Source organism: Heloderma suspectum, chromosome 2, assembly GCF_057233095.1.
Source record: "Heloderma suspectum isolate Gila_16-S chromosome 2, 16-S_ref, whole genome shotgun sequence".
In the NCBI taxonomy this organism is placed as follows: Eukaryota; Metazoa; Chordata; class Lepidosauria; order Squamata; family Helodermatidae; genus Heloderma; species Heloderma suspectum.
The window spans coordinates 112116147-112138052 of NC_139459.1; the positions used below are offsets into that span (position 1 = coordinate 112116147).

The window sequence follows — 21906 nt, forward strand, 5'->3', positions numbered from 1 at the left end:
GAAACATTTTGCTGACAAGAGTTAGGATTATATAACAGCTATGGGAATTAAACAAGACAAAATAAAAATAGTGGTTCTCATTGCATTTTTCTGTTTGTTTCCACTCTGATTCTTGAATCTTTCCTCCATCAGGTTCCATCCTGTCCCCGTCCCCCCTTTTAACATCTACATGAAACCGCTGGGGGAAGTCATCAGGGGTTTGGACTGAAATGTCATCAGTATGCGGATGATACTCAGGTTTACCTCTCGGGTCCATCTCCACATCCCAGGAGGCTGTCAGACTCGTGAACCAGTGTCTGGAGGCTCTTTTGGGGCGGATGAGGGTAAGCAAACTGAAACTTAATCCTGACAAGGTAGAGGTACTGGGGGTTGGGAAGCCAACTACTCTGGATGGAGATTTCCAAGTGGTCTTACGTGGGGTTTGCACTCCCCCTAAAAGACCAGGTGCGCAGTCTGGAAGTCCTTCTGGATTTTGTGCTAACTGGGGAAGACCAGATGGCTGCAGTGTCCAGGAGTGTGTTTTACCACCTTTGGGTGGTACACCAGCTGAGGCACTATCTGGAGGATGGACCTCGCCTCAGTTATCCAGGCTGGACTACTGTAATACGCTGTAAGTCATGCTGCCTTTGACGACGGTTCAGAAACTTCAGCTGGTACAGAATGCGGCCACCCAAGTGTTGATGGAGACAAGGTGATTTGACCATATAATGCCTATATTGCATCAGCTATGCTGGTTACTGGTATGTTTCCAAGTCCCATTAATAAGTGTTAGTCTTGACCTTTAAAGCTTTAAATGGTTGGGGACCAAATTACCTGAAGGGCTGCCTTCTCCCATATCAGCCTGCCCACACTTTAAGATCAGCAAGAGAGGCCCATGTCATTTGTCTACCTGTGGGAGGATTTAGGTGGGTGATCACACATGAGAGGGCCTTCTCTGCAGTGGTCCCACACCTTTGAAATAAGTTGCCATTGGGGGTTTGCCATGCTCCATCATTGCAGGCTTTTAAGAAGGCCTTGAAAACATATTATTTTACTCCAGACTTCTCCTACTATGATTACTGTTGTTGCTGGTTTTGTTGTTGGTTTTTATTGCGTTTATATTCTATCGGTTTTATGTGTTTTTATTGTTGTATGCTGCCTTGGGAGGGCTTCTGTCCTGAAAGGCGGCCAATAAATATTTTAAATAAATAAATAAAAATACGATGCTATTTCCAAAATAGGAATAGTCAAGAGAACAAGATGAAAGTAAAATAAGTTAACATAGATCAAAGTCTGAGTAACCATGTTGATTCTGCAAGATAAGAAATAAAATTATGTATTTTGTCAATACTGCTAAAAATTGAAGCTTTGGGGCACTACAGGACTCTGTTTTGTTTAGGTATTACTATGTCATGTGACAGGTCATGCCTGGAGACACAGGTCCCAGTCCGACTAAAGTTAGTCACACTTAAGTCCTGTTGACATTAATGGGTCTTGTCAGTTGATCTAATTGGTCCCATTGTTATCAGTGAGCCACTATGTAGGATAAAATTCTAGAATACTGTTTCCTCGAGCTTTATTTTATTTTGAGCTTTTGACAGGAATCTGGGCTGAATAAAACAGAAGTATGTATATTGTTACTCATCTCTCTTCTCAAGTAGAGAGAACTTTCAGCAGCAGTGCTACAGGCATTTTTCTCTTCTGTATGAGGGAGTTCTGGAGACTTACAGTGTCTTTGTCATATTTGTTTTATTTACAGATATATAAGCAGAGCAGAATGGAGGCAAACCAATTCCATCAGCAGACTGACTGCTGCATCAGCTGTCCCAAAGAACAACCCCAAGGGTGTTTCAGCTTCAGCAAGCTTGCAGCCCCCTTTCATTCTTTCTTAACTCAAACTGCAAACTAAAGCCAACTGTTCCTCTGCCCCTGGCCACTAGCTGGACAGCATTACTTTTACCTTCCCAAACTGATGCGTATTCCATTCCAAAAAGTTGGCAAGAGATTCCTAGCTATCAGCAGAACATACCTCGTCTCTAACTCTCATTGATGAAACATCAGCTGATCGACTTGGAGATAGCAAACTATGAGCCTACAATGGATGAAACAGGAATATATATATATATATATATATATATAATCATCCAAAGAGCTGCCCACAACTGACTACTTCATATGAGCACTTGTAGAGGTAGGCTACAGATACATGCCCTTGATCACAATCTAATGCGTTGCAGTAATATATCCACAATATTATAAAAGCATGATTGAATGCTTGAGTACATGCTTGAGTGCATTCTCATAGAAAATAATGTTACAGTGAACCACAATTCCTAAATTAAATTAGTGGTAAGTAGCTTGTCACAGTGGGCTAGACTATCTGATCACAAATCTTGCTTTGGTGGTTCACTCTGTTTGGATATAGCAAGTGGTGAAACAAAATGTTGCAGTGCGGAGTGCTCCTGTTCAGTGTTCAAGCTAACCATACCTTCTTCCAGGATGCTGTTTTCCTCCTCTCCCACCCACTGCATTTTTTCCATTGCTTCCAACAGATACTCCGCATTCTGAAGCCACTGAGTATGCTGAGTCCTCATTGGGCTGTTTTGGGGTTGCTGCTTTGCCCCATTAGAGTTTTTCCATTGTTCTTTCGCATTCCTTAGAGCTCCCCTGAACTTGCTGATACTTCCCTCTTGTTTGTCAGTGGCTCTGTTTTGGCTACAGTCCTGGTAGCACTTACTAGCTGAATTCACTATTAGCATGGTGATGATGGACATCAGTATACCACAACAAGCTTTGCACATAATTTTGGTCTCTGGGGTTGACACATTCTATGCGTTGGTCAACAATACTGTTAATGCATGTGTGGGATTGGAGAATTGTGACCACAGGGCTTTAAAAGTTAGAAAATAATTGCTGTAAACAGCACCAGAGTCTTATTCGGGGGGGATCTAATTTCATTTCTTTCAGTCAAATCAACCCCTTCATTTGGTTGGCAACATATCTGATGGTGTCATAATCCCCCAATTAATACTGACAATTTAGTGTTTGTCACATCACAGTGAGTACACATTCATGTGATGCATCTACAACAACGTCACCTGCCTCGAGTCGGAATGTATGAGAGTGGTACAGTGTTGTGGTTAGAGCACTGGACTTGGACTAGGGACAAGTGGGTTCAAATGCCTGTTCAGCCACGATACTCACTGGGTGACCATAAACTAGTCACAGTATCGTAATTTGACCTACCTCATACGACTGTTGTGAGGATAAAATGGGTGGGCACACCATATGTACCACTTCCGAGTTCTTTGGAGGAAGGGTGGGATAAAAAATAAAGGTACTGTTACGTATCACACCTCTGTTTAAAACCCATCCTAAAAAGTGTGAGGGGAAGAGCGGGGCAAAAGCATAGGACTGCAGTGTTTAATTGATTCGTTAGCTAGATTGATTTAAAAAAACCTTTTAGGGAGCAATCCTATGGCCCCTTGACAGAGTCTGGGGGGCCATTGGATAATTCGGATTCCTAGATCCAAGATCAGAGACAGTGCTCCAACCACAGATCCAAGAATCTGTGTTCCTCCGCCCCTTCCTCTCACAGCAAGCATGGAGAGAACAGCACCAGCTGCTTCTCTGAGGTCAAGCAGGTGACCTTTGGAAAGGGGGGGTGCTGGTGGAAGGGAAAAGGATTGTAGAAGCCGGGATACAATGTATCCCCAGGCCTCCCCAGCTTCCTTCCCTCCCGCTCTGACACACCCCACCTTGTTGTTGTTTATTCGGTCAGTCGCTTCCGACTCTTCGTGACTTCATGGACCAGCCAACGCCAGAGCTTCCTGTCGGTTGTCGCCACCCCCAGCTCCCCCAAGGTCGAGTCCAGAATATCATCCATCCATCTTGCCCTTGGTCGGCCCCTTTTCCTTTTGCCTTCCACTTTCCCTAGCATCAGCATCTTCTCCAGGGTATCCTATCTTCTCATGATGTGGCCAAAGTACTTCAGTTTTGCCTTTCATATCATTCCCTCAGGTGAGCAGTCTGGCTTTATTTCCTGGAGTATGGACTGGTTTGATCTTCTTGCAGTCCAAGGCACTCTTAGAATTTTCCTCCAGCACCACAGTTCAAAAGCATCGATCTTCCTTCGCTCAGCCTTCCTTATGGTCCAGCTCTCGCAGCCATAGGTTACTACGGGGAAGACCATTGCTTTCACTATGCGGACCTTTGTTGTCAGTGTGATGTCTCTGCTCTTCACTATTTTATCAAGATTTGTCATTGCTGTCCTCCCAAGAAGTAAACGTCTTCTGATTTCCTGGCTGCAATCCCCACCTAGACAGGCAAAAAAGCCCATCTAGCCAAAATGCAGAGCAGGAGGAGCACAGAGGCGAAGGTCGCCTCTGACGATCCTTCTGGTCTGCATAGGATGCCCGTAAGCCTCTGTTTGGAGGTTTACGGGTATCACCATAGGATTGCACCCTTAATTTACTAAATAGATGCTCCTGTTTAACTGGATAGATTAATTTTTTTAAAAAGTGCTTATACTACAGATAGCGGACAGCATCTTAAAAGAGGAATTCTCTCCCTTCTGTCATACACAGCATTGGAGGAATACTTCTTCTAAGAGGATACCTGATATGACATATGTGTGCATCGGCTAAAACAAAGTATGCTTCTTCAGAAGTATAATTTACATGTATGCAAATTTAACAGAATGATAAACAAATTGAAACGCATATAATTAATTGATTGGAATTTCTTATATCAGGTTTCTTCCTTGGGGTTGAATGAAATAGCAGCTGCCCAGTCATCATACAGAATACTAACCCATCTTGCAATTTATTAAGTCCCACTGGATCATCTGTGTCTGTAATTCCTTTATAATTTCAGTCAATTTATATGTGTATAAGTTTGCAGGAAAACAAATCAGAAAAATATAATACTAGCTGAAGCATATTTGAACCAGTAACCCCCATGTAATTAATACGTGTCTGCTCTTTTTTAAACTCCCCACACACACACACATTTGGGGGCTCAGAACCTTGCAAGAAAAGGTACATTCTTTGATCTGAAAAATCTCCTCACATTGCACTACCTCTACGTATGGTGTTGTGCTGGTAGTAGTGCAACATTAGTCCTTGTTCTGTCCGTTCTGTCACAGTGTCTGCTCAGAAGTAAGACCTATTGCTTTTAATGGGGATTACTCTTGGGTGAGTGGGTATAGCAGCCTCAATTGGCTAAATGGAAAGGTGCTTTAAAATGCTTTACCTGTGGTGGGGGTTAGGCTAGATGACCTTGAAGGTGTCTCAGAACTTATTCTATATGGATGGTATTCTGTACTTGTAATGTGGAATAGTAGCTTCACTTGCATAATAAACTCCATGTCTCTATTGCAGCAAACAAACAAATCTGGGACTTAGGTCCAGCATTCTGCCACTGACAGCCATTCAGCTCCAAGGTAGTGATGAAGCTGGAACTAATGACAGCATAGGATACTATACCGTGCATATTGCCTAAATAACAGTGTGCTAAAGGTGTGACCCTTAAGAGCTGTAATTTTCTGGAATTGTGGAGCTTGGGTAAATATGGAAGCCGTTAACACAACATGTTAAATGAAAAGTTTTTTTTTTACACTAGAATATATACAAGGAAAACGTACTCATTATAAAGGGTTAAGTATAAATGTATGAGGTTGTATCCAATATTAAACTAAAGTTGATTCAATGGGTCTACTGTAAGTAGGACTGACATTAGATACAATCAATAGCTTTGTATTCATACCTAATATTTACTACTGCTATTTAAACATTGATTTAGTATCCACAGGCATTGTGATTTGTTTTGATTTGGACGCTGTGTTATTTTAATAAAACGACGTTGGCTGTAATCCTATTTGGGATTAAGTCCCATGGGAATCAGTGGGATTTATCTCTGAGTAAATGTGCATAGGATTGGGTTATTTAGGCAGGCAATATATTAGCTGGAGGAGCCTTCCTCAAGCTGGAGCCCTCCGGATGTGTTAGGACTACAACTCCCAGCACCCCGCCTAGCTGGCCAGGGGATACTGGGAGCTGTAATCCAACACATCTGGAAGGCGCCAGGTTGGCGAAGTCTGAGCTAAAGATACCTGCAAAAGCAGCCACGCCCTACGCACACTTCCCCGGTGTTAAAGAGCCAGCCGCTACCAGGGCCACCTCTAACGGGGTCGGTCTTTCATAGAGCGGCAAAGAGAGCGGGAGCAACCACCTCACGCCTCCCTCCCTCCGCGCATGCTCGTTGTAGAAGTTGGAAGCAAATGGAGCGAGAGCGAATCGTCAGCTCTCCCCCCATTTGGAGTGCGTTGCGTCATAATTTCCCGTTCTTCCAATAAGAAGCGGCGTTCTGCGGCCCGAAGGCGGGCCGACGCCGCTGGGTTGGTTGCCGCTTCCCAAGGCTGCTTCTGAGGTGTTACCGGAAGTAGCCGTTGCAAAACCTCTTCTGGGAGGCGCTGGGCGTGGCTTGGCTTTCCCGTTAATTCCTGGGTCCTAGCGCCGTGTGCTGAGAACTGCTTTTGGTTGTAACTAGCTGGTGGCTTCCCGCTGTTGCTCTCGAGTGCAAACACGGCGGGCAGGTTTGACGAAGGAAGAGCACGGAGACGGAGCGTGAGGATATGGAATATTGGCGGGGCAGCGATTTGCCCGAGTAAGCGGAGGCTGGCAGGGGAATACTTGGAGGCTAGAGATATCGGAGAGGAAGTTGAGCCAAGTACTTTGGTTTGTGGGGAGAGACTGGATTGTCTATATAGTTTCCTAGAGCAATCGGGATTGGTAGGTGATGTGTAGCAGTTAAAACAGGAGTGAAGTTCTCATCTCCTCCAACCCTTTTTTGTCGTGTGCCTTGAGGATCAATGGTTTTATAAGGAGGCAAGGAGAGGCATAAGTTGGATAGCAATAGGACGAATGCCTGTTTTTTCCTGGCATAGTTCCTGAACTTTGACGTAGTGGGCAGAAATTCGTTGGGTACAGTCTTTCATAGTACTGCTACGGCACTTGTTGAATATCTGCCTGCCTTGCAGCTGTTATAAGGGAAACGGTTTTCCAGAACTAAAAAAAAGCTGCAGTGCCAGGTAATATGTGTGAGCAAAACTAATAGGTATGCTGACTGTCACTTCAAGCGTTTTGGAACCTTTAAAAGTAAAGATGTTCACTTCCTTACCATCTACATAACACACGCTTCTGCTGTGATGTTGCTAATCTGTATCGTTTTTTAGTAACATCTTAGTATGTGCTAATGCATTTCAGATTGTCCATACAGTTTTATCTTGAATGTTTTAGTTTCTTCAGTCTTCAATCCTATACCCACGTACCTGGGAGTAAGCACCATTAATTCAGCGAGGTTTACTTCTGAGTAAACATATATAGGATTGCACTGTCAAACAGATGAGCAAGGTCTGCTACCAACCAACTTGAGCAATGAAACAAAGCTGAAATTAGATCGCTGTGACTGGATATAGTAAGTTATGTGATTATTCTTTAACCACACCTACTTGAATACTGCATGTGATCTTGTAACTCCTCTGCCTATGTAGTGAACAAGTGATGAACGGAGAGGGAAGAACGCTGAAATTCTATTCCTTATATTGAGTTGAATTCAACATTGCTGAAGTTATATTGACAAGAGTTGGGTTGTGTACACTGGTCAGAAGATTTTTGATTTAATTTGTTACCTACCTCTAAAATAATAAGGTTCTTTTCACTGTCACTAATAGAATACCCTATTTAGGTGAAGAACAAAACTAGTTGGTCATCTGGATCAAAACAAAGTTGTTTGTTATGTGGGTTGCATCCTAGTCTAAGGACTTTTAGGAGCAAAGTGGCTGTCCGATGAGGTTTTACAAGTAGCTGAGGAAAGAAGGGAAGCAAAAAGCAAGGGAGAAAGGGGAAGATATATCCAACTGAATGCAGAGTTCCAGAGAATAGCAAGGAGAGACAAGAAGGCCTTTTTAAATGAACAATGCAAAGAAATCGAGGACAACAATAGAATGAGAAAGACTAGAGATCTCTTCAAGAAAATCGAAGATCTCAAGGGAACGTTTTGTGCAAAGACGGGCATGGTAAAGGACAAAGAAGGCAGGGACCTAACAGAAGCAGATGAGATTAAGAAGAGGTGGCAAGAATACACAGAACTATACTGGAGAGATCTGAATGTCCCTGATAGCCATGACAGTGCGGTCACTGAACTTGAGCCGGACATCCTCGAGAGTGAAGTCAAGTGGGCCTTAGGAAGCATTACTAAAACAAAGCTAGTGGAGATGACAGTGTTCCAGCTGAGCTATTTAAAATCCTCAAAGATGATGCTGTTAAAGTGCTGCACTCAGTATGCCAACAAACATGGAACACTCAACAATGGCCGCAAGACTGGAGAAGGTCAGTTTACATTCCAATTCCAAAGAAGGGCAATGCCAAAGAGTGTACAAACTACCGCACAATTGCGCTCATTTCACATGCCAGCAAGGTTATGCTCAAAATCCTACAAGCTAGGCTTCAGCAGTATGTGAACCGAGAACCAATGGAAGTACAAGCTGGGTTTCGAAGAGGCAGAGGAACTAGAGATCAAATCGCCAACATTCACTGGATCATGGAGAAAGCAAGAGAATTCCAGAAAAACGTCTATTTCTGCTTCATTGACTATGCTAAAGCCTTTGATATGGATCACAACAAATTGTGGCAAATTCTTAAAGAGATGGGAGTACCAGACCACCTTACCTGTCTCCTGAGAAACCTGTACGAGGGTCAAGAAGCAACAGTAAGAACCAGACATGGAACAACCGATTGGTTCAAAATTGGGAAAGGAGTATGACAAGGCTGCATATTGTCGCCCTGCTTATTTAACTTATATGCAGTGTACATCATGAGAAACGCTGAGTTGGATGAATCACAGGTTGGAATTAAGATTGCTGGGAGAATTACCAACAGCCTCAGATACGCAGACGATACCACCCTAATAGCAGAAAGCAAAGAGGATCTAAAGAGCCTCTTGTTGAGGGTGAAAGAGGAGAGTACAAAAGCTGGTTTGAAACTCAACATTAAAAAAACGAAGATCATGGCATCTGGCCCCATCACTTCCTGGCATATAGAAGGGGAAGAAATGGAAGCAGTGACAGATTTTATTTTCTTGGGTTCCAAGATCACCGCAGACGGTGACTGTAGCCATGAAATTAAAAGATGCTTGCTCCTTGGGAGGAAAGCTATGGCACACCTAGACAGCATAGTAAGAAGCAGAGACATCACCTTGTCAACAAAGGTCTGCATAATCAAAGCTTAATCAAAGCTATGGTTTTCCCAGTAGTAATGTATGGCTGTGAGAGCTGGACTATAAGGAAGGCTGAGCGCTGAAGAATTGATGCTTTCGAACTGTGGTGCTGGAGAAGACTCTTACGAGTCCCCTGGACTGCAAGGAGGTCAAATCAGTCAGTCCTAAGGAAATCAACCCTGAGTGCTCATTGGAAGGACAGATACTCAAATATTTTGGCCAGCCACCTAATGCGAAGAGAAAAGTCACTGGAAAAGTCCCTGATGCTGGGAAAGATTGAAGGCAAAAGGAGAATAGGATGGCAGAGGATGAGATGGCTAGATAGCATCACCGATGCAATGAATATGAACTTGAGCATGCTCCGGGAGAGAGCGCAGGACAGGAAGGCCTGGCATGCTATGGTCCATGGGGTCACGAAGAGTCGGACATGACTTAACGACTGAACAACAACAAAGACCTTTCGTGTATCCCACAGTGCTTCTTAGTTTTTGCCCCATTGTTAGTCCAGTGGTTCTTTAGACTGTAACTATATGCTTCAGTGGGCCACTGTCCAATACTAATTGATTATACTGTTTCATGGTAATTGATTCTACACTATTTAGTAGCTCAATATTTGTGAATAAATCTGAACAATCACTTTTACTATGATGAGAATGCCATTAAAGCATCATTTAAATGTTTATCATAGGTTCTAGTGTGACTTCAAGATGTGAGAACAAGCTATGTTTGAAGTCTTCCTTTTGCTATAAAGAATATTAATTATGAAGATTACATTAATTGTGCAGAGAATGTAGATTAAGAGGCAGAAATTTAATTGTCATGAATTCTCAGATCAATTATATGGTGCCTGAACTGAAAGGGTGAGTTCCATTCTTTACTTAGAATGAAAACCAGCAGTACATATTTTCATTCTGTGGATAGTTTGCATATGGGGAATTCTATCACTTGATAGCTCCAAAAAGTAGACACTTGTGTAGTTGTTTTATTTAGGTCGCTTTTAAGGGTAGAATGTTTGACCACCGGAACTATTTTTAGCTGTTTGGCACTATATTCCAGGAGACAATTTGGAATTTTTAAGCTGAAACAGTTGTTAATAGTTTTTAATGTTGTTAACACTTTCTAATGCTCAGAGTATTTCACAATTCTTATGCATTTAGCCTCACAACATTCTTACGAAATAAATTATTAATGCTACATTTTACAAATACAGAGTACTGTAGACAGTGAATTAGTTTGCATGCCATGCTGCAGTTCCTGGGTTGTTTAACCCAGAAATTGCTGGGGATGAGCAAAACGATGAGCTCACTTCCTGCCCTGCATTTTGTCCTCTTCTGTGACATGTGAATCCGGAAACTTTGGGTTGTTTCTGGGTTAAACAATCCAGAGTTAACCCAGCAATTGGCCATGATTTGTTGTTGAGTTAACTCTGGATTGTTTAACCAAGAGTTTCCAGGTTTAGTGTCTTAAATAAACATGTTAATCAAGGCTGTTAATTGAAAGTGGAAATGATGGAGACAGTAGTGGAAAGTGGAAATCTACCGGAGACAGTAGACTTGTCACTTCTCATTCCCAGCAATTCCTTGGGTTAAACAACCCAGGAACTGCAGTGTGGTATGTGAACCGTGTCGGTGATTATAATCCAGGTATCTGTATTAAAAGTCAAGTGCTCTGCAGAACTACAGCTTCCTCACTGTTTAAAGAAATGACCAAAACCCCAAATGAAATCTTCTTAAACAGATTGCGTTTAAGTGATTTGGATATATGTTTTAACAACAAACTAACTAGGGATGGCGGAGAATTTCTCCACGAATCTTCGGGAGGCTGAGCGCCAAGGCATTCGGCCCCCCGAAAGTGTTGGGGAAATTCTCCGCTGGCCCCCCGCGCCCCCCCCGGGATAGGACTTACCTTCAGCGAATGTCCCTCCTGGCGGCGGGTCCCGGCAGCGTTTCGGCGGGGGTGGGGGCAGCGGCTGGTCTCCGGACCGGCTGCCGCCGGCATTACAAAATAAAAAAGTAAAACAAAAAACACACACCCGTGATAGGCTACGTAACGATTTACGTAGCCTATCACGGCTAGATTTCCAAAGTCAGCCGTGATAGGCTACGTAAATCGTCACGTAGCCTATCACGGGTGACTTTGGGGGGAAAAAACAAAGCGCATACGCAAATGGCAGCGGCCCATGGGTGCCGCCATTTGCGTTCCTTAGTTTGGCACGTCTAGTCTACGTAAAGATTTACGTAGACTAGACGTGCCAAAATAAGGAACGCAAATGGCGGCGCCCATGGGCTGCCGCCATTTGCGTACGCGCTTCCCCCCCCCAAAGTCACCCGTGATAGGCTACGTGACGATTAACGTAGCCTATCACGGCTGACTTTGGAAATCTAGCCGTGATAGGCTACGTTAATCGTTACATAGCCTATCACGGGTTTTGTTTTGTTTTTTACTTTCGTGGCCGGGGAGACGGGGCGCTTCTCCCCGGCCTGAATTTCGGCTGGGCGAGGTGGGACGCCTCCCCCCCCCGGCCTGAATTTCAGCCAGGCGAGGCGGGACGCCTCCCCCCCCTCGCCTGAACTTCAGGGGGAGAAGCGAAGCGCCTCCCCCCCACCGCGAATCACCCCTGCGAAAAGGTAAGTGACTTTCGTACATCCCTAAAACTAACACATACTTAAAATTACAGGCTGAAATTCTATATGTACTTAACTGAGAGCAAGTCCCATTTAGTTCAGTGGGGTGTACTTTTGCGTGGACATGTGCATCTAAAGTTGCAATCCTGTACACACCTTCCTGGGATTAAGCCCCATTGAACACAGTACAACTTACTTCAGAGTAAATATTCATAAGACTGCACTGTTAATATGTATGTGATGAATTGTGGCCTTTATGTGTAACACCACACATTTTTAGTTGTGAGGTGATTATTCTTATGCCACAAGATTTTAATGCTTCTACTCATTCAATTTTGCTTATGGAGAAAAAATGCCAGACCACTCATATAACCTGCCTGTATTTGTTATTTTCTTGCAATATATGGTAGCAGCTATCAATGTTAAGATGTAATTATTTTACAAGGGGCAAGGTCTTTTCACCTGTGGTGCCTACATTCTGCAGTGCCCTTAGGGAAACTTGCCTGCCTCCATTTTAAAGCCGGCTCCATTTTCTTGTCAAGTTGTGTTTTTTTTAGGGAAGCTTTTCCAGTCTTTCTGTTGCCTGTTGGAGATTAAGGGAGCAATCCTTTTGGGATAGGCAGCCGCCTCTGCTCTTGGAGGTGACTGCCTATCCAATGCAAGGTAGGTGGAATGCGGAGGGGATCTTCTTCTCTGCGCACTGGCCTCCCTGCATTTGTGGCTAGATGGCTGATTTCAGCTGTCTAGTTGAGGGACCTCAGAGCAGGGGGGAGAGGCTGGACGATGCATAGGGAGTGTCATACTGGCACTTCCACACTCCCTGCCCCTTCCTGCCTTCAGGAAGAAGGTCTAGCCTGGCTGCCATGATAGGCTACGTAAGTATTTACGTAGCCTATCACGGCAGGCCAAAACAAAACAGCGTACGCAAATGGTGGCGGCTATGGCAGCTGCCATTTGCGTTTCCTATTTTTCGCTGTTTTATCCTACGTAAATATTTACGTAGGCTATTATGGCAAAAAAAAAAGGGAACGCAAATAGCGTAGTGGGCGCCATTTGCGTTCCTTTTCCTCCCGCCATTTTAGCCTACATAAATATTTACTTAAGCTGTTACGGCGAAAAAAAGGAATGCAAATAGCGCTCACTACGCTATTTGCGTTCCCCTTTTTTTTCGCCATAATAGCTTACATAAATATTTACGTAGGCTAAAACAGCGAAAAAAGGGGAAGGCAAATGGCGGCCGCTGTAGCCGCCGCCATTTGCATACGCTGTTTTTTTTTTTTGCTTGCCGTGGTAGGCTACGTAAATACTTATGTAGCCTATCATGGCAAACAGCAGACGCAAATGGCGGCTGTGGCAGTCGGTCGAAAGACCAGCCGCCGGTGGAGGCGGCGCCGCCACTGGAGCCGGCGGCGGCGGAACATCTGCCTCAGGTAAGCTTTGTTCCAGGGTGGAATCTGCGGGGGGGTGGGGGGTGGGAGGCCGTTCCGCCATGGGTTTTGGAGGGCCGAATGCCAGTGCATTCGGCCTCACTGAAATCCGTGGCGGAATTCTCCGCCATCCCTACTTTTCCCCTAGTTCTTTGCCTATTTTGTTTAATTTCTGTTGACATTTCAATACTATTTTTGCTTGTTTTGCTTGTTTTTATTTCTGGATTGTTTTGATTTTTGTCACTTTCTTAAAAAAAAAAAGTGTGATATAACAACTCAAAAATAAACAAATCAAGTACAATGGTATATATGTTTACTGAAAAATAAATCTTATTGAATTAATCAGGGCTTACTCTCAGGTAAATGTGTATAGGATTGCAGCCTTAGTTTTGTGCAAGTTGTACAGGGGCTCCCATGTAACGACAACCTATACCATGGGTTGTTGAACTGTATGTTGAAATCACATGTGAACACAGAACTATGGATTAACTGTGGGCTGTTAACCACAAACAACCCATGAAGAGAACCCATGGTTTGTTATTGGGTTGTAAACTGGGTTGTTTAAACCATAGGTTGTGGTTACATGCAATCCCAAAATTCTAGGTGGTTTTGCTAGGCTACAGAGGTGGCAAACAAGAGCAGTAAAAAAAAACCCTAGCCACGCTGCATGCCAGTATTAGTGTTGCAAAGGCATTTGGGATAAAGGATGGAGTGGGTAGAGGGGGTGGGAATCAAACAACCCAGGAACTGACCAAACAACTAACCATTTGCTCACTCACCTGGCAGCCAAACTGTGGGTTAACTCTAGGTAAAGCAACAACCCTGAGTTAATTAAGCCATAGTTTGTCATTATTTGCAAACCAGGTCTTTCTCTTTAAATATTAACTTAAAATACTGTTTCTCTCCTTCTGCTTCCAACTTTTAAAACAGCTTCTTTTGGGTGCTGCTGCCATAGTTAACATCAGTAATTATTGCAGAAGATCAAGATGCACTTGCACTCTATTTTTTCAATAGAATAAAGTATCTGTGAGGCAAGAATTATAGCTTACTCACAAAAAGTTATATTTTCAGTGCAGAAAAAGATAATGTCAAGGTAACTGTGTGTACTCATCTTACAGTAACAATAATAATATTGCAATAATTAAACTGCAAGCTGTGTTCATCTGGTGTAAACTTCGTCTCCCTTGGCACATCTCATACCAATCAGCTGCTCTTTCTGTTTCTCATTATGGCTTGAAATATGGCTTGATTCATACGTTACCAGCTGTGACTGCTCCTACAAAACAGAAGCAAAAACAGACAGGGCGCCTTCATCTTTAGTAGTTGTGGAAGAGGAAATGTCATCAGGTACGGCTTGCATGACAGGCTATACCTGCTGAAATTGCCTCTTCTACACAACTGTTAAATCTGGCTACCCTAATTCCAGTTTGATAAAATCCGGTCATTTGGGTGGGCCCAGTAACGGTGGTTGCATCCCAGAGCAGAATAGCCCACGCTGTTGCTGGTAATGTATGAACCTCCCCTGTGGGTAAAAACAGACAAGCAATTACCTCAGGAGGTAGCAGTGTGTTGCCTTCAGGTACCAATGTGCCCCCAGGCACCTTCCTTGGTGGCCACTGAGACACCCTTCTTTTTAAATTGCTTCTTTTTAAATTTCATTTAAAAATTCTTTTATATTTTCTTACTGACAGCTGGGATTGCTTCAAGGTGAAATGGGAGCCTCTGGCTGCTGCTGTCTTAACTTCCCATGAATGCTTCTGGTCAGGTTACCTATCTTTTGTGATTAGCCATGCCCTCTCATGGCAGCCATTTTATGGTTGTGCCAAAAACAATTTATTAAATTTCCAAGTGTGCCCATGGGCTCCAAATGTTGCCTACTCCTGGCTTACCTCATATTTGTTTACTTAAAAGGCCCCCTTCCAGTGGCTCTTACTGCATGGGGTTCCTGTTGGCTGTCTGTCCCTTCCTCGGATTGAAATTGCAGTGTTGTTAGTGATTCCCCTCCTCCTTCGCAGCTCCACAATTACAGAGGCATGAAGTCGCGGGCTGGTGGAAGCTGCGTCGATTGGTGGAAGGAAAAGCGGCCTGAGGCAGGTGGAGAGCAGGGGGGCAAACGTGTCTACTGGGAAGTAATTCATTGCCTTCAGTTCCACATCACTGCCTCTCACTTTAAGTAGTTGAGTTTGAGAGTGGAGACATGCAGCTACAAAGGAACACAGCTGAGAAACAGTGGATGCCTGTTAATTTAAAGCTGTGAAGTTGAGAAAGGATGGGTACCAGGGCAGATGATTTTCATAAACATGTACTCAGAATCACTTCATGCTCTCAGTGCCTGCCCAGTCTCTGGAGGCAGTGGCTGCTTGCTTGCCTGCCCGCCTCAGAAATATGTATGCAGGGTTTGTTATGAATGTCTACTCGCAAGCAAGTCTTGCATGCTAGTCGTGCACCCTCCTCCCCAGCTCTGTGCTGTCTGCTCTTCCCAGCTTGGGAAGCCTGCTTTAACCCTCCCATCTACCGTCCCATTTGTTAATTCGTAGTGCTAATCCTGTGCAGCTCATACCAAGCAAACAATGAAATCGGTGCTATGTAGATGCGGCCAAAGGCCTCTTGAGATCCATTAGGAAGCACATTTCCATAGCCATGATTCTCGTCTGCTCCATGCCTGTGAAGCATTGCTGCTAGGTGATGTCAGCTTTGTTAAAAGAATCAGCCTAGTCTGGTCTTGGACTAGTATCTGGAGAGTATGGTGGCTCCTCAAGAGTATAGAAACTGGTCACCTCTACTTTAAAGTAGCCTTCTGTTTTGAATTTTTGGCATCAGCTATATTTGAGTTTAATGCTACCATAAAAAGTTTCTTCTTGCCACCCACAAAGGCATACACATATACATGTAAACAGCTTACAGATTTTGTTACCGTAATTGGTATACAAGTATTATATAGTATTATATTATATAGCAACTGCTGCTAGGTTTTACGCTGGTTGTATTTTTATTCTGTAGTTTTAATCTATTTTTTATATTGTGGTTTTAATTTTGTGAACTGCCCAGAGAGCTTAGGCTCTTGGGTGGTATAAAAATGAAATAAATAGATAAAATATTAATAAATAATGCACGTGCGCACACATATACTATATGCCTTATAAATCCCACTTCATGTTAGCATCTTCTAATTTTTGGACATCCTTTGTCATGTTGAAATCCTTTATTTCATAAGCAAAGCAGCACATTTACTCTTTAATGGACATGTTAATAATCTCTGTCTTTCCCCTCTTTTTGGTGGAATAATTAATAAACATACAGCCACATTTATAGTGCTGCAGTTTTGCTAAGGATGCTTCATTTTGAGTGAATCACTCTCATCTTTCAAGCTGTTTGTCTCAAGGGTGTTGGAGTAATCTTAGTGATATAAAATGTTAAAATCTTACTTGGTTAGTGAAATCTTTACTTGTATATGTTACTTGTATATGATGAGTGTCAGCATTCACATGTGACTAAGGCTGCAATCCTAAAACACAATTACTAGGGAATAAGTCCCATTGAACAGTGGGACTTCTGAGTAAACATGCATAAGATTGTGTAGTGGTGTAATTGACTGAGTGTTAGATTTGGTCAAGGGAAAGCCAGTTTCTAATGCCTGCTCAGCCATGACTCATTCATTTATCATTTATATATATAAAACATGTGTATGTTATATTTTCTTTTTAAAAAGCTCAAGTTGACTAATAACAGTAAGTTAAAAGAAATATCATAAAACAAAATTACTAAAAGCAGCAGATACAACATAGCTATTAGAACAACTGGGCATTTTCCAACAGTAAAAACCATTGAGTACAGCAAATGAAAAGCAAATCCGTGCAGAAGCTTAAAATATTAATGGCCTTGGACTACACACTCAGTCTAAATCTATCTCACAGGATGATTGTAAAAATAAAATGTGTGTGTATACAAGGACGTACTATGCACATTTTCCTGATTTCCATGAAAGAAGGCTGGGATGAAATAATAAATGAATATCTGACACACTGGCTATATTTGCACTCCACAGTAAGCTAAAATTCTGGATAATCCTGGCTTACTGTGAATGAGTTGTGTCTGGTGCACACATTGACGTAATGCACAGGCAATGGTGGCAAATCGTGAGTTAATTAATTAACTCACTATTTGCTGTGACACATGCTAGGTGTGTTCTGTGGTCGTTTGAATATTCAACCCTTGATAGCCGATTGGGGGTTGCTACATGATGTCCGAACCTGGACACTATAAGTTAATCTTGGGTTAAACAACCCACAGTTAACTTAAAATTAGGTTAACTATGGGTTATTTTACTCATGATTAACCTACAATGTCTGAATTCAGGGGTTATGTAGCCAGGGGTGTTGCTATGGTCTTAAAAGATCCGGGCACAGGCCCATAACACAAATACACACACACATACACACACACACACACACACACACACACACATATATACAAGTCTAAGCACATGTCTAATATGTGTGTGTGTGGTGCATGCATGCAGTGTGCTTGTGTGTGGGTATAGATTACATACATACATAAGAAGTGTGCACAGATCTCCCCGTCCTGCTTCAACTCAGACCCCGATTCACCATTTTGGAAAACATCCCACTTCTGCTCTGGCCAATTTGTAGTCAGACCACTTCAGCTCAGCACCAAACCTGAGTCAATGTTTCGAAAATGAGTCTTTATGCTTTCTGTTGACTACCATGGGAAATTAGAAAAAAAGTGTAACTTTTTTCTCTTAGTCAGAACTGGATAATTTCAGGCATAGTAGCTCCCTAGAAGAGGATTACACCTGTCCAATGTCAGAAAAATAGGTGCAGGGTTTATATTTTCTTTTAAAGGGAACTGCCATTAACATTTTTTTATTCCTTGGAAGAATTGGATAAAAATTTCAGGATTCATTGCCCCATCAGAGGAGATCATGTCTGCCAAATTTCAGAATGATAGCCAGAAGGGTTTTTGTGCAAGGGTGGCCTTGACATTTTGAGGTCTCCAAAAGAAGACATACTTACCTCGCTTTGTTCCTTGTGGATCATTGTTCTGAAAATTACAGACAGCCTACAGTTGTCCCGAAGTAAGAAACCAGCAAAGTTTCAGAAGGATAGGTGCAGCAGTTCACGTGGAAGGGGAGTTCTCCAGTTTGGGGGAGGGAGTGATTTGCTTTCCCTTCCATTCACCCCTTCCCCAATAGTTTTTGGGTAAATTTGTAAGAAAATGCACAGGTCATTAGAGGTGTCCCTAGGCAAGAAACCTGCAAAGTTTCTGAAGGATATACATGCATTCTAATTTAGAATTACTATAATTTATTTACATTTCACCAAAGTTAGCAACAGGGGAACATGGGTGGGAAGGTGATACAGCACTCATGTCCTGCTTGTGGGTTTTCCCATGGGCATCTGGTTGGCCACTGGGTGAACAGAATGCTGGACTAGATGGACCTTGGTCTGATGCAGCATGGCTCTTTTTATGTTCTTAAATAGAGAGTGCCTCTGAGCATGTGCAGAATGTTTGTGTTTCACCACTGAGCACTTACATTCTCCCCCTACCAATTCTATTCCCCTCCATGCAACCATCCCTCCTCATCCTACCATCCTCCAGCAACTCTTCATAAAAACAGATGTCTTGTTTTGTACAACTCCTCTCTACCTCCTCCTTGTTATGCACAAGCTCTCCTTGTATCTCCCTCCCCATAACTTCATTTGTGCCAAGACTTCACCAGGATTCTGCCAATGAGTCTGTTTTCAAAACTAGGGCTAAGTTATGGAGAAACTCTGAGCATGCACGAAGTGCCTTTCCCTCACCACTGAAGTTAGAGTTCATGCAACCCCCCCACCCCACCCCACCCACAAATTACAAAACATGCATAGGACTGAGCTGAAAGGGTAGTCAATTCATTAGACAGGATTGGGTAGGCACTGTATTACGCCTGCAGTACTATGCTCACAACTCCATACAGAATATCAAGGTGCAAACCTCCCTGCAAAAGTAACTTGCGCTGGAACCCTGTGCACACTTTCCTGAGGGTAGGCGTCATTAAACATAATGGGACTTCTCAGTAGGCATACATAGGATTGCATAAATTAGCAATATTTATCTTCCCTTCACTTAAAAACAAACCAAAAACTCCTTTTTTTTATTAAAGCTTTCTGTTCAGAGGAACATAGGAAGCTGCCTTGTACTGAGTCAGACCCTGGGTCCATGTAGCGCAGTATTGTTGACACTGACTGGCAGCAGCGGCTCTCCAGGATTTAGGAGTGCACGAAAGCCACTTATCTGGTCTCGCAGCTTGTTCACGGTGGGGGGGAGGCGCTTCGCTGCTCCCCCCGAAGTTCAGGCCGGGGGGGGGGAGGCTTCCCGCCTCGCCCGGCCGAAATTCAGGCCGGGGGGGAGGCTTCCCGCCTCGCCCGGCCGAAATTCAGGCCGGGGAGGAGGCACCTTGCCTCGCCCGGCCGCGAAATAAAAAGTTTTTTAAAAAAACAATGCCCCCGTGATCTGCAAAGTCAGCCGTGATAGGCTACGTTAATCATCACGTAGCCTATCACGGGGGCGTTTTTGTTTTTTTTTACTTTTATTGGAATGGCGGCGGCGGCAGCCGGTCGAAAGACCGGCTGCCGCCCCCGCCCCTGACAAAGACCTGACGAACCGCCACCGGGACCCGCTGCTGGGAGGGACATTTGGGAAAGGTAAGTCCCGTCCCGGGGGGGGGGGTGCGGGGGGCAGGGGGGGTGCGGAGAATTTCTCCCCGAAACTACTTCGGGGGGCCGAACACGTTGGCACTCGGCCCCCCAAAGTTTCGGGGAGAAATTCTCCCCCATCCCTACCAGGATTTCAGGCAGGATTCTTTCCTAGCCCTACTTGGGGATGCTGGGGATTGAACCTGGGACCTTCTGCATGCCAAGCATCTGCTCTACCACTGAGCTACAGCCCTTCCTATTGCTGGATAATGGCAACTGACAAACAAAACAGCCCCAGATTTGTTTCTCTGCATCCATGTGAACCCACTTTTCTCAAAGGCTTGAGTGAGAAGGAGAAAAACCAACCCTCTTGTCTGTTTGTATAAAGTCAAATACAGTTCAGAACTTTTCTTGCCCATCGAAGAGAATTCTCTTTAAGAATTCGCCAAGATATGCTCTGCATAGAATAAAGGGGAGAAAGAAAGAACAGGATAGGGGAGGGAAGAAGAAAAGAAGAATGGTGATTGGAAATGTGCGTGGGGGTGAGGGGTAGAGAGAATTCTCTAAGCCAAGTGGCTCCTTTCAGAGAGGTAGTACTTCAGAGGAATTTAGGAGGCTGTGGAGGGTTTGTAAGGATTGCATGTACTTAAATGAACTTTATGAGGTGAGGTCACTGAGGGCTTTTTCTAGCTTTTTTAAAACTGTAGAACCTATTTGAAAGCCCCAGCAGTTTCTCGATCATGACGCCACATAGTCCTTATTTATTTATTTATTTATTTATTGCATTTATACCCCGCCTTTTTTCCTCTTGCAAGGAACCCAAGGCGGCTTACATTATCCTCCTCCTCTCCATTTCATCCTCACAACAACAACCCTGTGAGTTGGGTTGGGCTGAGAGTCTGGCTGGCCCAAAGTCACCCAGTGAGCTTCCATGGCCGAGTGGGGACTAGAACCTGGATCTCCCAGCTCCTAGTCCAACACTCTTGCCACTACACCACACTGGCTCTTTCTTGGCTTAGTCCTAACTTAACTAACTTTCTTGGCTTAGTCCTTGGCTTAGTTTCTTAGTCCTAACCCTCCTTTTGGGATTATTTGAGTCCTACAGCTATTTAGGAGAAATTAAAGTGGAAGGGGAGAAAGAAGTTTGTGGAGGCTGATTGGATCCTTTGCTGTACTGAAGCTACTAAACTTCTGGTAGTCTTAAGTTCTTGTGTTTTGAAGCAGGCACTCTGGAAAGACATTTCCACATAATCGCAGTGAGCTTGAAATGGAAACTAAGGAAGATCTGAGAAGAAAGCTCCATCAAGCCAAGAAAGAGAAATTGGATATAACTGCTAAACATAATGCAGAGGTAAGTACTTCAGCTGCAGAACTTCTTCATATAACGTGTTCATCTTGCTGTATGACTTGGCTTTGCCCAGTGTCACTCCACACTCCACTGCCCCGTATCTATGTCAAGAAATGTTTGTGAAAATATATGGGAGCTTCATTGTTGTTTTTTTATGAATAAATAATTGGGTTAACCATTGATGTTTTATAAAACCTGCTCTTCTCATTGCAGTGAGTGCGGTGGCACATGAACAGGTACAGTCCTTGATGAATAGGAAAGCGGGCAGTGCAAAGGGATTCATTATGCAACCCCAAAATTTTCTTTTCCCTTGTGGCTTTTCCCTGTCTGCCCTTTTTTTTTAAGCAGGACAACAAAGACATAGCAACATTTGTTGTAGAGATTATTTTTTTATTTTTTTTAAATTTTATTTAATTTGTCCATCACTGCTTCCCTTAACGTGTGGTGAGCAGCTGGCATGGGCATTGAACTGAATAGTTACTTCAGTCGAGCCTACAGGTTTGGGCATGCCCACTGAGACTTTGATTTCCTTCTTCTTTGAATAGTTGATCCCCATG

General features: G+C 43.5%; 1 protein-coding gene across 10 annotated transcripts in view; it reads left to right on the forward strand.

Annotated features, from left to right (window-relative positions):
* The first annotated feature begins 2080 nt into the window (after positions 1 to 2080).
* Positions 2081 to 21906, forward strand: part of CCDC171 (coiled-coil domain containing 171) — a 247239-nt gene continuing 227413 nt past the window's right edge. For 4 of the 10 annotated variants that reach the window (XM_084834543.1, XM_084834546.1, XM_084834550.1 and 1 more), the window contains exons 1-2: positions 7050 to 10115; positions 21226 to 21352. In XM_084834543.1, the coding sequence (XP_084690669.1) occupies positions 10075 to 10115; positions 21226 to 21352 (168 nt within the window). In that variant the 5' untranslated portion in view covers positions 7050 to 10074. Of the gene's footprint in view, positions 2171 to 6490; positions 6646 to 7049; positions 10116 to 21222; positions 21353 to 21906 lie in introns of those variants that run through there. The other 6 variants (XM_084834545.1, XM_084834549.1, XM_084834548.1 and 3 more) reach the window with 5 other exon arrangements.